The following is a 17,070-nucleotide window of genomic DNA, read 5'->3' as shown; positions in this document are numbered from 1 at the left end:
TATTTACTAAATTGTTAAATACTAGGTACATAAAAACTCTTTAAATATTTCTCCCCAAAGAAATTAGTTAGCAACAGTGCAAAAAGTTAAATAATCGATAGGTAAAAATTATAGCATTTCTTTGTAATTTTAACTAAATATTTTAATACTTTTAATTGCATACATTGACTGCATACAATTTTGCATAAAATAAATTAAAATTAATATAACTTACTGAAAATTAAATGCATGTTACTTACCATTTATTGATTGTAAAACATTAATTCAATATTTATTATAAAGTGTTAAATTATTAAGTAATACCACAGAATATCTATATGATAATGAATGAGCAAAAACACTTTGCTTTAAAAACTAATTTTGAATAAGATTGTCACTTTTAATTTGAATAGCAATTAACAAAAATAGTTTAAGTGACTATTAAAATAAATAGTATGATGTTAAAATAAATTGTAAAATATTTGAAAATAACTTTTGGTAACAGAAATTCCATAACAAAAATTTTTGCTTACAAATTCCAGCACATGTTGGGAGATGCATATTTCATTCAATTACATTAAATTATGTTAATTCTGTAAATGAATTTATTCCATTTATGTAATATCATATTATTATTCCATTTATTAACAATATTCCATAAATGAATCAGAATGAAAGAAATTCCTTCATAAAATAGCCCAGTATATTGTATAATCAGTTACATATTCAGAAAAATCGAAGCAATAACTTGAAAATTTTGCTTTCCTTAGAACTTCAGAACGTGTAAGTTTCTTTCCTAAAATAAATATTGCTGAATATTCGCATTTTCTATTAATTCCTTCGAGCCGCGATGGCAGTGGTTAAGGCACAGTACGGTCATTGTGAAGAAATGGGGTTTAATTCTCAGTGGTGACTTGAAGACTAACCAGCATCAGATCGCTGTGTACCAGCTTGTCTGGGAAATAAAGACAGCCTGACCACATTGCCACAACCATGCGGTTGGTCACAAAATTGTGGAGCCTTAACCTCCATGAGCCCCCTGGTCACAGCAGGCTGTGGCAAGAATGCTTTTTATTAATTCATTCATTATAATTACAGGAGCGAGAATTCTCCTCAGATACATTGACATAGATTATCATCAATGTGCTTTTTTTTGTTACCTTTCTGTGAGTACAAAATAAGTGTAGTTTGCTCACCAGGAGTTGGCACTTGGCTACAACTCCTCTGCCGCAGAGTTAATTTCATCGAGGGAGTAAGAGGAGAAACATCTCTGAGCTTGAAATTAAGACAACCCTTAATGCACGCCAAACACAAACAGTGAATTCAGTCACTTACTTTGCTTTATCATCTGCTATTATAACTTTCGCTACTCTAGCTTATTAAATACATTTTAAATTAAAAAACTGCAGTTTTCCCGGCAAAATGACTCAAAAAGGACAAACTATTCAGTCAAAAGAGAGAAATATCATCAAATTTATGAAATATTTAATGTTAAAAAAAATGCACATATAGATTGTGAAAGAATTTTTTTTGTCATAGGATCACCAAATAGCAATCTTGTTTAAGATTGTTCACATCCTTCACCCAAAAATAGCGAAATAGTATCATCGGATATCATGATGAAGGAGGAGATAAGTGTCAACTCCTGGTGAACGAACTATAAGTGTATTTATAAACAAAGCAGTCTTTTTTGTTATTTTGCAATAACTTTTATCATACTTGGATGTATTCCCTCAAACAACCCCAAATATATATAAGGTGAATCAACCTGGATCATCAGAAACTGCTCATTAAGTTCCTGATCAGAGGTAACTATTTTGTTCTCCGGATCTTCAAGAGGGAAAACATCAAAAAACAGTGCTGCAGCATGTGCTCTGTACAACCCATCTGGATGCTGGAAAACAATTAAGAACAAGCATTAACTTTTAGTTTGAACAAGCAAATATTAAATTTTAGTTTAAAAACTCAGACAAATCCTTACTTTTAAGTACATCCACAAAACAGGCTGAAATAAATGGTAGAGCATTTTGGACACATAAGTTTCTTTCTTGTGGGCATGAATAACAGCTAACAACTGGAGAAAAAAAAGAGATTAAGAATGAAGCAACCACAGCATAAACTCACTGAATAACAATTAAAAGAAAATTTCAGACAAAATATGGCAAAGATATGTATCCAAACCCCAGGGCAGAATCACTGCAACATTGTCACAGAATGTTACAGAGTTCCTGAAGAAAGATTTTTTATTTGAGAAAAAAAGAATTTTAGTTTTCTTCTCAGCAGATTTTTTTAGAAATTTTTTTTTTCTGAAAAATTATCTTTAAAAGCTTGTCTTTTTTTGCATACTGGAAGAGGAAGAAATGTTATGAGTTTTCACTTGGTTCAGTGTGAACCATAAGTTCATTCCACTAGTGAATGTAAATAACTATTGAATGTATTTATAAAAAGAAACTCTGAGTGACTTAGCAATTTGAAGAAATTGGAGACAACTTTGAATTATTTAATTCTTCTGGTTAGTCCCTCCATGTGTATAAACCATTATAAAGCTAACCAATTGATCATAACAAAATAATCGCAAAATCGAAACACTTTAACACACCTCCAAATCTCAAAGACACCCAAAACTTTCTTTAAAAAATCCACATAAGGATTGTCACTAAATTAATAATAAAATCTTTTCTTGAAAAAATTGGACTGGTATAACATAAACTTAACTTTTTGTAATAATTTTCCAAAACATTATATTTGAGGGAAAATTTGCAAAAATCTGCAATAATACTGTTTATTTTTTTCTAAACTGTAATGTATTTTGCAAATATTGGTATCATTCATTACAGGTATAACATAAATTTTATTCCTTACCATTTCAAATGTTTATTTTTCATAGTAATGAAATTTAATATATTTCATCGTTTACTTTAAAAGTAAAAAATAAAAATTTAAGAATATTTATTTTAAAGAATCGCTGATCCAGTAGTTATCTAATTTATTAAGGAATAGATGATCTTGTAGTTATTGATGTAGTGCCAATAATATTGAAATTATATTTGCAAGCATATGAAATATAAGTATGCAGAATTGGTTAAATACCTTTCTTAAAACAAATACTGTATGTTTTGGTTTGCTTAATATGGCCATAGTAACAAAATCTTGAATGCAGGAAATCTCAAGCTCCTAATAAAGAGAAAGTATAGTTTGATCTCATTCAAGGCATTAATAAAAAACATGTGTGTTAAAAATAAATAAATGTGTACATTACATTTGTCATTGCTTCATTATTGGTTTTAATGGAATCTACCCAAGCATCATAATATACCTTCCCATAATGCTCAGATTGTAATCTAAAACAAATATATATGAGCATAATACAAACAACATAAAGATTACTAATTTAAAAGAGAATTAGATTATAAGCAAGAATGAAGCATACTTAAGAAAATAAATAAGCTAAATAATATTTTGAAAGGAATTCTCACATTTTAAAATGAGCTGTTTAAATTTATATTACTTATATAGAAGGGAACACAGGTAATAGGATTGATAAATAATAAATTGAAATGAATACAGCAGACCCTCATTTCTTCATGCTCCCCAAGGGTGCATAACCACAAAATAACAACAATATTGCAATGAATTCATTAATAACAGGGTTGCCTAGTTATAGATAGGCCGAAAATAGCTGGTTAGTTTCGCTAAATTAAAAAAAAAAACACATTTTAAAATTGTGCAAAACTGTTCAGAACAATATGTTGTTAATTTTTATTTTATATCCATCGTTGAATACCCCACCCAATTTTGCGAGTTTACGACTACTAATGTTCAATTCTGTAGCCTTGTAATTTTGAACCAATCCAGAAGACAAGAAAACTTTTCGATCAGTACCCCCGGAGGTATGACTTGATATGGGAACATGGAGGACTTTGTGACTCGACAGATTTAGTGTGCATCAGTCACCATTTCCTACAAGGGGAGTCTTCGGATGGCAGGGATCGAACCCACGAACTTTTGAACATGGGCCTAGTGCCCTACCAACCACGCTATCCTAGCATATATGTTATTATTATTCTTTTTTAATTTTAGAATTGCTGTTGAACAGACGACCCAATTTTCGGGTTTACAACTTCTAATGTTCATCGCTCGGCATTATCATTTTGAACCCAATCCAGATGACAAGGGAACTCCTGGATTGGCAGAAATTTTGCCTAAGGGAAGGACTTTTTCATGAAACTAACCCGCATTTGCGTTACATGGAGAGGAAGATCACGAGAACCTTTCAAGATTAGCCTGACGGCAAAGGGACTCTAACCCGTGATCCATCTACCACTGAGGATATTTCACGTCAGCACTGTGGTCGGTGCAAGCTGGATGCGGATTCGTATCGACCAGCCATTGGTGGGATTCGAACCGGGTTCACCTCATCGGAAGGCGAAGGCTCTATCCCCTGAGCCATCACAGCTCATATGTTATTAACTATAGTAATCAAGTTAAATCCTTAGAACCATACTTAGATAAAATGAAAAAACTCTCCGCGAACACAAATCTTAACAAAAAGAAAACTTATGTAAAGTATTGACTCTTATAACTAGTTTTAACCCTTTTGTCTCCACCTATTTTTGGTGAAATAAGTGCTTTAATTTTTTTATAAAATCTAACACGACAAACGAAAGTACAAAAGAGAAATTTTAAGGCTGACAAACAGAGCAAACACGGAACAAACAAAAAAAACTTCAAGTTTTCCTAAATTTGATTCTTCACATATTTTATTTTGAAACATAAGAAAAAGGTACAATAGGAAGCAGGATTATTTTATTAACTTTTTACATCTTTATACATTTTAGCAAAACTTTATACATCTTTTAATTATTCTTAAGCTTAATAATGTTTTAAAATTCCCCACAGTCTAATTTTAAATAAGATTTTTTTTCTCACAGTGTAATTTAGAATAAATATTTTTAACTTATGAAAACAAATAAAGCACACAAAAAGATAAACAAAAACACTCATATAGAAATAAATTTACTTACTTAGAACATAAAGGAATTTTTTTCTTTATAGCATTGTGGATATCTGCCACATGATCTGGGTCCAGTGTAAGAATCATAGTCATAATCTTTTGGCCCTTTAATATAAAAAAATAATAAATAAGCAACTTTTTACGTAAAGATAAACAAACCCTTTCTGTGCAATCATAAAAAGTAACATTTTATCAGGGTAGACAAATATCATAATCTGTTTTTTTAATAAAGACTTAACAAATCAAGATTTTTTTCAACATATACATTTTAAACTTTTCATAAAATATATTAATAATGATTAACAATAGAAAAATTAATGTCATTACTAAAGTACTTAATTTGCCTAACTAAAATTATTAAAATAATTTCATAATTATTGCAAACTGGCTACTGAAAAAAAATAAAATCACAGTTGTTTCACAGTGCATTATAATAAAAGAAACAAAACAGAAAAAAAAAGTTTTAAAAGATAAATGTATGCAAAAGAAGGAAAGCATAAGATAAAATCTGTGCTGTAACTCACGAGTAATAAGTTTAGCAAAGATGAGCAAAATTTGGGAGCTTTATTCCCAAAAATGACTCTAGCGTTCTAACCAATAGCTAGAGGTAAGCATATGTTCAATCTAAAATTTGCCATTCAGAAATGAAATTTCTTTTTTTTAAAGGGAAAATATGGAAGGAGAAATATGAAAAAACAATTTTATCTTAAAAAATACAAAGCTATGCAAAAAATTAATGAATTAAAATTTTTTTAGTTGTAACAGATTTAATAATTAAATATTCGTTTGAGACTTACAAATTCCTACAATATATCTCATTAGGTTTAGATAGATATCTTAATATATTATATTGAGCTACAACAGAATTACCTTCGGCGTAGAGCTATACAAAGTGGAAGCAGTAATTTTCTTAAGCAACTCCCAGATGTCACTTTTATTAATATTTTCCATAGTCAGGATCTTGGGTATCAAAGAGCGCAAGGCATAGATACGACTTAAATCTGCTTTCTAAAAATAAAAAAAAGGAAATAATTTTACTGGCTCCTGCCACTTACATGAAACTGCATGCATACAAATTACTGTATACATGAAATACATTAAAAACATTTACTACTAAAAACATTATTAGAATAATTTTATAGTGAATTAAGCAGAATAGAAATATAAATAAAGCAATTAGGAACATTTTAACCTTCTTTAAGGTTATTAATAACAATTGTTTATGGGAATTCACTAGTTCAATAACATTTATATAATGTTAAGAAAATAGAATTTAAAAAAAATTACACTTTGAAAATCACAATAATTTATAATTTTTTCAATTCACCTATTGTTTGATAACAAATACCTTTCGTTGTCCTATTTGGAAACACCTCATAATTCCAACAACAGTCTTCAGCTCAACATGTTCAATACATTAATCTAATGTATTCAATATGCTACAAGTTGAAAAATTCAAATAGAGGAAGCGTAATTTAAATAATATACTTACACCAAAAAATAATAATAATAATTTAATCAGGAACAATTATTATTTTTTTACCATTCTTTCAATTTTCCAGTATCGTCTTTCAATATATGTAAATAAAATATTTTGGACGAATGTCAGTAGTGCTTCTTTACAAGAAACGAATGAAATAAAAATAAAAATATGACCACCGAAGCCGACGTCTTCAGGGGGTACCGGCCTCGGTAGCCATTAAAAACAAAACCATTTCTATTTGAGGGAGAAGCAAATGCTTAAAATATCTCCCTCAGTACCCTGATGGTTTTGTATAGAGGTCCAGGAAAAACAAGATACATTCAAAATAATTAACAAATTAAGAAAAGAAACTCAATCAAAATCATCAGAAAAATAAAAACTCACTAAGTCACAGGTCACGCATCATAGTCGTCTTGACCTGTGACTTAGTGAGTTTTTATTTTTCTGATGATTTTGATTGAGTTTCTTTTCTTAATTTGTTAATTATTTTGAATGTATCTTGTTTTTCCTGGACCTCTATACAAAACCATCAGGGTACTGAGGGAGATATTTTAAGCATTTGCTTCTCCCTCAAATAGAAATGGTTTTGTTTTTAATGGCTACCGAGGCCGGTACCCCTTGAAGACGTCGGCTTCGGTAGTCATATTTTTATTTCATTCGTTTCTTGTATTGATACTTTTTTCTGAAATTTCTGCTGCTTCTTAGTGCGTATTTTTCAAAGAAGTTTTATCCTTTTCGAATTTAATTATTTGTGTTTTCTTACAGTAGTGCTTCTTTAATCATTTTTGTCTTCAAAAAAATAAAAATAAATAAATAATTGTTAAGTATTGCTTTTGTCCTAAAAATAATTAAACACTTTGTTTTATAAGTGCACAACTGCTTTAGTTTGCCTTTTAACCATCCTTTTAATTTTTAAAAAATATCTTTCAAAACATGCAAGTAAAATATTTTCCTAGAATTCAATATTTGCAGTGGCCAGAGAAAAAATCAAGACAAAATTTTCCAAAAAAAATTAGAACATTTTTCAGAACAGAATATATCGATGAACTAATGACGGACAAACTTCATGCACAAAGGACCACTTGCACAGCAGGTTGACCAAAGAATTGGTTGCATGCTTATATAGACATGTGGACATTCTCATTCTTTTCCTCTAAAAAAAACTATTTAAGCTACAAGAAATTAGAAACTGAAGTGCAAGCAATGAATAGTTACAAATTCATGTATTATTCCACTTATAGAATTTTGCAACGTGGAATTTACGATGAAATCGGCACAAATCCCATTAAAAAAAGATGTGCAGGTAGAAATTGCACATCGTGGCAACATCGTAGTTTGAACACCTGGATTTAAAAAATCTCAAGAAAATTTTTTTTATTCTTATTTCATATTTCTTAAAATAAATAAATAAAAGATTAATAATAACAATTTTTTATTGTGTTCAAACACTTTCACAGAATGCACATCAACCGCTGGCGGGCCACAGATTGTTCACTCTTAACTGACATATACGATACTACTTTTAAAAAAGGCAAAATAAAAAGTTTAATTTGCTCTATTTAGTTGTAATAAAAGTATATTTTATTCCAAAAGAATAATAAAACAGAGTACTTTCAATATCAGAATTACTTTGCTATGAACAGAAAGTTTTATCAATTTCCAGTATGATTTTATTAATACCTGAGACTCCAACTATAACAAATTCTCTACAGTGCCAGAAATTATCTTTCTTAGTAGTAGGTATCTATGACTAAATACAGGTACAAATAAGGTCACGGAGACGAATGCTTCAGTTAGAATAAACTGTTTTAATAAATCCATTTTTTAAAAAAGTCTGCTTTAGTTTACCACAAAAAAAAAAAAAAAAAAAAAAAAGGTTCGCAACAGCCTCTGCAATACTGAACAACTTATAATAGTTAATATTAATGTTGCATTTAAAAAATAACCATAATTAATCAGCTAATATTCCCTAGTACAAATATATATCATTAAAAATTGTAATAGAGTTCAAAAATTTAAAAAAAAAATTTTTTAAAGTAGCATTCCAGTAATCTCGAAATGAAAATACATTGATCTGCTGTTTAACATTTTTCTATAAAAATAATTTTATTGACAATCCCTCAATTCACTATTTAAAAATTCTATCTTATAATTACTGTACTGTTGATTGGAATCGATGTTGTTTACAAATTTTTAACAATCCTATGAGAGACAAATCAGTAATTGTGAAACTACAAAACTCAATCTAACAAGATTTTTTACTACATTTGCTGAAAATTATAAACAATTGACCCCTGAATCCACCATCATAAAAATTTGTTAATCAAGTTTCTTCGTCATAGACTGTCAGAATTTCAAAAAAGATTGAAAAAATTAATCCTACGGATAAGACTACATGCCAGACTGAACCATATAGATATTCAGTAGAAGATACCTAAATTCGAACTATTGAATTTAGCAATTTCTATAAAAATTATTAGTTAAAACTATGAGATGTTGGATCAAATATCTTCATCTCTATTATATAAAAATCTGCATTTATAATCTCAGAAACTGGGAAGTTCAGAACGCACACAAAAATCTGGAATATCAGAATAAAAAGGTAAAAACCAGGGCAACTATAAACTCTGCAGAATTTTGTTATTATTTTTTAACTAATAAATCTTCAGTGGATTTTATTTTCAAAAAATTAAAATAAGATTACGTTTATTTTTAGAATTCAATTTTTAGTATTAAAAAAAAAAAAAATTCTTTTTAATTTAAGATTTCTGATTGTGAGATTTCGACTCAAAGCTGACTTTCTGTTACCTCTTGTTCTGTTTAAAATAAACGAATTTCCGAACCTATGTTATTTTACAATGCATAGATGTATCATGCTGTCTAACTTAATATGTATCATGATATAAAATGTCATTCATTCCCCAGTCTTAGTCAACAGAAAAAAGGCCTTACAACATAACCTTGCAACCTTCTGTAACATAATAAATAATGCAGGACCACAAAACACATGACTAACCCAAGGAAATTTTGAGTTAGCTTACATTTTATTCAACAAATCAGACCATTTTTTTTTTAATCCTTACTTATCATAGAAAATGTCTTAATTCTGACTTAAAAGTGTCAGGCATCATCTAGTCAGCTTGCCAATCCCAAAAAATAATGAATTATAGCAATTATAACAATATACCTATTTATTTTTACCCATCATTCTTGTCCATGTACACTTCAAGATTAATAGAAAAATAAAATGGATTACTTACTTAATGTTGCATAATACAGAACTATACTCAAATCCATTAAAAAAAAAATTTGCTTAAAACTAGACAAAAATATGAATTTACTAAAGATATTTTGTTTTGTTGTCTACTACAAAACTGCTGTCTACTACTTGTCAACTACAAACAAAACTTTTGTTCTGTTTGTAGTGGAATAGCTGGAACAAGCCATAAAATATTAAAATTAAACATTAGGCACTCGAACAGGCATCCTATGACACTTTTTTAGAGTTATCTTTAAGACTAATGAAACACATTCATCTTAATGTATATATCTTTTATTCAAATTGTCAACCCCCTTTTTAATTCACAAAACCATAATAGAGGTCAAAAGCATTATGAAACAAATCTACAAAATTAAAAATAAAATAGCAAAACATAAAATCTATTATCATCATTTAAAATATTTAAGTAAATCTCCAATTAAAACAGGAGAAATTGGAATGCATCCATAACAAAATGAAAAATATAGATAGATTTTCTAACAATAAAAATAAAAAGTATAAAAAAAATAATCACAACATGCTCTGATTATTAGTTTCAGGATATGCCAACAATAATGAATCTTTTACTTACAAATCTCTCATTAATATAGCAAATTTAGTATTAACTTCCTGAATAATCAAAATGACTCCTCCTCAAATTGAAAGTAAGACACAATATCACAAAAAAAAAAAAAAAAAAAAAATGAAAATATAATCAAAATGCGTACCTTTGAACAAAAAAGAACTCCATGCTTGGTAGACTGTATCGGTTGAAACATTAAGTGCTTGTTGAGATTTTTCTAATTTAATTTCAAAAAATTTAAAAATAACTTTTAATGTTTTGTAACAGAATTTCTTCAATAAAAATGTGTAATTCAGACACATTAAAAAATATATTTTATTTTACATATAAAATTTACTACAATTAATTTATGGTGTTAATTATAAAGTGCCTGCAATGTTAAATAAATACCACAAAAATTTAGTTTCATATTATAATGGAAAGTTTTCTTTTTTTTTTCAGTAGTCATTTGAAATAAGAAAGTTATTCTAAATAGAATAAAGTAAGCTTTAAATAGGAAACTGTGTGGAAAGAAGAAGATACCGAAAAAAAGAAAGATAAACAATCAACAAAAATGTAAGAAGTAGCAACTAAATTTATTAAAAGAAACAGAAAAGTAATTAAAATACAAATACCATTTTACATATTAAAGTCGAGATCAGAAATACTTTAATTGAACTGTAACAAAACAATATTAAAAACGAAATTCGTTTAACGAATTTCGAATTAAATAAAGTAAAAATTTAAGTAAACTAGAACTGGAAATTAATTATATAAAGCTTATCCAAAAATTAAGTACCATTTGGGTATTAAAAAGATAAGCAATTTTGTTTTCGTTTCTATTTCAGCACAGAAAAATCTAAATGCCTGTACTTTTCGAAACATATAACATGCAAATTAAGACATGCCTAATATCTTGGAACTAGTTACTACATACCTGCTTCATAGAGCCGTGATGGTTCAGGGGATAGAGCGTTCACCTTCCAATGAGGTGAACCGGGATCGAATCCCAGCGATGTCTAGTCGATACGAATTCTGCATCCGGCTTGCATTGACCAGTGATGACATGAAATATTCTCAATGATCATGGGTTAAAGTTCCCTTGCAGTCAGGCTAACCATGGAAGGTCTTTGTGGTCTTCCTCTCCATGTAACGCAAATGCAGGTTAGTTCCATAAAAAAAAGTCCTCCATGAAGGCAAATTTCTCGCAATACTTGATCAAGGAGTTCCCTTGTTGTCTGGATTGGGTTCAAAATTGCAAGGCTACAGAGTTGAACATCAGTAGTCGTAAACCGAAAATTGGGCCGGCTGTTCAACGACGGTTATAAAATAAACAAAAAAAAATACCTGCTTCATAGAACTTCGCTGCTTGCCAACTGAACCAGTTCTAGATGATTACCTTGATCTCATCATCACTCGTAAAATTTTTGCCAGCAATAAATTTCTTGAGATCAGAAAACAGATTAAAGTTGAATAGAGATAGGCGCGAACTATGGGTGACAAAACTGTTCCTGACAAAGCAATCGAAGCAGTTAACTCGCGACATTTGCCCAAACACAATATTGGAAGTCTGAATGCAGAATTGGTTTCTCCAGTTCGCCAACAGAATTCCTTACCTATTTTAAAACACTTTTTCTTCCTAAAAAATACAGATTCAAATGTCTCAGAGCAAATCCATTGCATAAAACCATTTTCATTTGCTGCAAAAATTCACCAATATTTCTTCATTGTTTAATATTTGTATTTATCACATTGGGTACTATGTTTACAGTTGTAGTGTCTTTGCACATAATTTTTAGCAGTGCAAATGTTCAGTAATAATTTTGTATAGTTTTTCCAGACAAATGGAAATGACACTGACAAATTAGAAATTAGAAATCGCTTGAAAATGCACAACAAACGGCGGCATCCACTGCGTTACTTCTACAGCAGGTATTGCAGATTATTACTGTGTCAGCATATTATCAAGGTGTTCTAATTAAAAAACAAAAAAAAAAAGGAGAAAAATTGCTCAGATAACTTTTTTTAAAAAAAAAATATCTCTAAACTTGTTTCTGTTAAAATTTAAAAGCTGAACTGATAGAAAAAAATACAGTTAAAATTAAAGAATTTTTTTCCCCATATTACTTCATTACAGGTTTAACTTTAGAGGCATTTATTCCATTTTAGTATCGTTGTACAAAATTCAACTTAAATTTAAACATGAAAATCTTACGTTCACAAATTTTGCTGTATGTGTGTTAGATTAAGTTGGATTTTATACAATAATAATTAACTCTGACTAGCTGGGTTGAGGTCGGGTTAATGAAGATAGTGCTGCAGATTCACAACCTAATTTCTGTAACCTGAATTTTCTAACCTGAATTCTAAACATCCTAACCTATTTGCCTGCAGAAAGGTTGAATGTTTAAAACTGGCTCACTTTGCCTAATTGATTATTTAAAACCTGATTACTGAAAAACAAATGACTGCTATGGTTTGCAGAATTAAACAAAATAGGTAGCCTTGCTTGATGAGAGAAAGTAACTATATCTGATATCAGATGCACGAGAGGATATGTGCAAATGGTACTTACTTTCTGGATCAGCTTAGAACAAGCATAAATACAAAATGCTGAATATAGGTCTTAACATACAAACACAGCAATACATAAACAAATAAACGAAATAGTAAAATAAAACTAATAAATTTTTAAAACTAAACAAAGAATTATTAATTACATAGATAGTTTATAGTTAACATTTGTAGGCATTTTAAATAATAAAAATAATGAACACAACTTAATATTCATTGTACCAAAATTAAAGCCAGTATTTTAAAACAGAAAACAACAGCCATAAGAAATTTTTTTTTAAATGATAATAGTGTGTTAAAATAGGAAGGTTTCATACTCTTACGTTAAGATTCTGTAACACAGATGCAATTGCGAATTGTTTGAAGCAATAGTGTTTATGCTCTTAAAGTGTGCATGCATCAATTCGGGAAAAATACGCATGCGCCTTTAAAAAAATATCAAGCTTCAAAAATGAAAATAAGAGATTTTGCAAAAAATAGAAAGTTAACATTGCTAAAGTAGAGCATTATCTTCTATCACAAAATCAAAACAAACATTTACAAGGATGTTTATAGAAGTTAAATTTCTTCCAACTAAATTGTATAATTAAAGTAAATTCATTCAACAATTTTAAATAACGAAGAAAAAATTTTTTAGTTTCGTATGGACTTATTACAATTAGAAAACCATAAGCAACAAAAAAACTAAAAAATTAATTTTTAATTAAATCAACTGGGTGACTCTTTGCATGAAATAAAAAAATGTAGAAAAACAGAAAAAAGTTAGGTTAACAATACAGAAGGCAAGTTGTATTTTTTTAAAGACTTTATTAGATGTTTTGATGTAATATTTCAACAGCACAGTAATTAAAAGCTCTAATACATTTCACTTAAAACAGGAACTTTTAAATGTATGAATTTTATAATTGTAAAATATTAAAGTAAAATGGGAAATACTGGGGGAAAAAATGATAACCGAGAGAAAGTTAATGCCATGAGGCCTCAGACAATAGGAAGTTTAAGTGACCAAATATGTGATATAGTAACTACCAAATATATGATATAGTGAAAACAATTGATCTTCCAGTATCTTGTGACAGCAAAGGAGATTTGTTTTTCCCGAACAACTTTTTATTAGAGTTATTGCTCTACATTTGCTTATAACTAAAAATATTATTCTCTCAGTTGAATAAAAAATTTACTAATTTTAGTATTTCTTAATATTATTAAACGTGGCTGCTTATTTTATTTATTATTAAGTACCTTCCTAAGCACTTCCCCAAAAAATTAAACATTTCTGACACAATTTTTTTTTTCACTTGTCACTTCCTGAAAAAATCATTTCTAGGGAATCATCCAGCCAATTGTTCTAACATCACACATTTTAACACTTTGTAATAATGAATCTCACAGCTTAATTTTGTGCTGGCGTTCTTCTTAATCCATCTGTAATGTGTCTATATTCTTAATTCGAAGGTAGAACTTAAACAAAAAAACAACATTTAACAGCTGCGAAAAGCGTACTTGTAGCTTTGTAAAACCACATTTTAGAAAAAAGGAAAGCAGAAACGTGAACATGTTCAGCTGTTTCACATCTTACGCATGGGAGCATACGGAACTCAACATAGAGTTGTAAAATCTTCCTAATGACACAATGTAAAAAGTAAAACAAAAAAGAAACAATAATACATAAGTAACGACTAATTAACTCTCACAGTATATAACAATTAACAATTTAAACAAATAAACAATTGTTTAAGGTTATTTTAACATTTATGGATTCAAGAAAGGAACATTTTTTATCAAATAAAATAAGGACAATACTTACAGTAGCTTTAGTTCTTAATGTCCTCTTCAACAAATATATTAATGTATTGAAAGTAAAATACTGGTTTTGATTTACATAATTTCTGTGAAACATCTTTTCGCAGAGTTGGGCAACTCTATTTTGCAAACTTTCAAGTATAGCAGGAAAGTCAAGCAGAATACCTGAAAATATTCATTCAAGGACATCAAATTAGAAAAGTAAATTGAAGAAGAAAAAAAAAATACACAAGAGAAGCTTTAAAAGCACAGAAAATTTAAATTATTAAAAAGAAAATCAATTTGTCAAACAGCTTAAAATAATCCAGCTTGAATACTTACTTCTTTTTTATTACTATTTTGTTATCTTACATTGTATTATGATCTTAACACTCTAAGTATCAACTCTCACCCTCTCCCAAAAAATTTCATTTCTTGCATGAATTCTTATAATAGTATCAATTCTCTTGCAGTTAAAAATAGTACAATTAAAAATCTCCGTTTTTTTAAAATTTTTTATTAAGACTAAGAGTCTACTGCTTGTTGCTTGCTTCTGCTCGCCAATTCTCAGAACAACTTAAGCAGTTCCTCATGGAAGCTTGCACATAAACTGAAACCATCGAATGTTTTGACAACAAACTTAGATGACCTAAGTTATTATTAAACTGATGCATAAAATATTTGTTGTTGTTGTGTCCAATCCTTCAAGGATCTAGCGACAGCTAGATCAAATCCAAGAGACCGTGGACCCTAGCAAAATCAAGTACCTGAAGTGGGCTATCACGGATGTCCGCAAGAGCGAGCCCCAAGCAGTCGAGGATATGATCGGGGGAGGCCGGCATCAGATGGCACTTGGTGCACGTTGGAAAGACTTTGCGGCCGCATTCAAAGGTCATGCTTTTGAGGTGCCCACTGATAAATCTTGAGGCGGCCGTTTGAGCCTGTCTGTCAGCCTCAAGATCCAATGCACATCCTGGTCTTTTCCTACAGAACCAGGGATGGGCAGGAGGGGAGAGCCAGACCTGCCGGTCTCTATTTTTCGTCACTGAGAAAATCTCTTGAAAAGTGAGGTCATAGTCGGTAGTTGCCATCTCAGAGCAGCCTCTTTTAGCCAGGATATCCGCAACTTCGTTACCAGGGACGTTGACGTGAGAGGGGATCCACTGAAAGTGGACCTCCCTAGGATTTGCAAGAATTTTGAGCATATTGATTATATAAAATATTTAAAATCTTAAATCAAGCATTGAAATTTCTCTTTTTCTTTTTTATATAAAACTATACCTAATTTATAAAATAAAAAGAATGCAACTCTTTTCATTTTTTTTAAACTACTTAACTTAGATCAAGAAACTTTATTTCAATTATAAATAATGTCACACTGGTGTTTACAAAGTACAATTAACGCATTTTAGGTAACAGAGATTAAAATTCAACATAATATTAAACATGTCCAATAACAGTGTCAAAAATAAAAATAAAAAAAGGAATTCTACCAGGAAGCATAAAATACTGTCTCCCAAGTTCTTTTGGTTTATCATATTGCAAGCATCACCAAATGGAAATTTAAGTCATCAAACTTGAAATTGCTTGTTAGATTATAGAGCTTATTTTTCTATCCCAAATGGTGTTTTAATAAAAATAATAAAAATTTGAAGAAAAAAAAACAAAATGTTTAAGTTATGACACTATTGTTGGAAAGGTGCAGTACGTCAAACAAATGCTTTAACATTTGTTTGCTAATTAATACATAAGAATTAAATATTTGACATTGAGGATTGGCATTTACAATTTACGTTCACACACTTTTTCTCACATAAACATCAAACATTCAATTTGCAGAAAATTTTATAATTTGAATTGGTAAGTTAAATCATTTTCCTTGACCTTAAATTTTTTATTTATTTTAATTCAAATATCCAAAATATAAGACCCATGAATTTACATTTTTAAAAAAGCAAATCCATATAAATGCAAAATTCTGTTAAAAATGAATTTTTTATAAGTAAAATTATCAAACTTTTTCCTACCACTTTATCCAAAACCACTTTATTTTGATAAAATAATACAAACTCTCCAGAATGTGCATCAATTTTTACTAATTATAATTTATGTTTTCTAATGATCTGATTTTGATAAATTCATTCAATTTGTATAATTCCAAAAAAAAGTTCCGCAAAAGCTTTCCAGTTTCTGAAAAACTGATGTTTTGTTACAAATCATTCTGGATGCATGAAAAAATAATGTTGCAAATATAATAACAAAATCTTTTTAGAAATGCGTAATTTTTTAATTCTTTAGATGGTACCAAAAGTAATATTTTAATACTCAGGAAAGAAAGATGAAACTGAATCCTACAGTAGAATTGAATCCTTATGATATATAAAAATAATTTATTATTGTTTCATAAAAGTTTTTGT

General features: G+C 29.2%; 1 protein-coding gene across 7 annotated transcripts in view; it reads right to left on the bottom strand.

The window, feature by feature from the left end:
• Positions 1–17,070, bottom strand: part of LOC107450369 (condensin-2 complex subunit G2) — a 71,301-nt gene that overhangs the window by 38,491 nt on the left and 15,740 nt on the right. For 3 of the 7 annotated variants that reach the window (XM_016066136.5, XM_016066135.5, XM_016066134.5), the window contains exons 5-12: positions 14,679–14,839; positions 10,464–10,535; positions 5,864–6,001; positions 5,004–5,098; positions 3,239–3,320; positions 3,070–3,153; positions 1,961–2,053; positions 1,748–1,873 (exon numbers count right to left, since the gene is read on the bottom strand). In XM_016066136.5, coding sequence (XP_015921622.3) covers positions 1,748–1,873; positions 1,961–2,053; positions 3,070–3,153; positions 3,239–3,320; positions 5,004–5,098; positions 5,864–6,001; positions 10,464–10,535; positions 14,679–14,839 — 851 coding nt within the window. Of the gene's footprint in view, positions 1–1,747; positions 1,874–1,960; positions 2,054–3,069; positions 3,154–3,238; positions 3,321–5,003; positions 5,099–5,863; positions 6,002–10,463; positions 10,536–11,234; positions 11,280–14,678; positions 14,840–17,070 lie in introns of those variants that run through there. The other 4 variants (XM_071179383.2, XM_071179384.2, XM_016066137.5 and 1 more) reach the window with 2 other exon arrangements.

The sequence above is a fragment of the Parasteatoda tepidariorum genome, chromosome 1, assembly GCF_982258835.1.
Source record: "Parasteatoda tepidariorum strain Cologne lab strain chromosome 1, Ptep-v5.0, whole genome shotgun sequence".
In the NCBI taxonomy this organism is placed as follows: Eukaryota; Metazoa; Arthropoda; class Arachnida; order Araneae; family Theridiidae; genus Parasteatoda; species Parasteatoda tepidariorum.
This window is presented reverse-complemented; position numbering and strand designations above follow the sequence as displayed.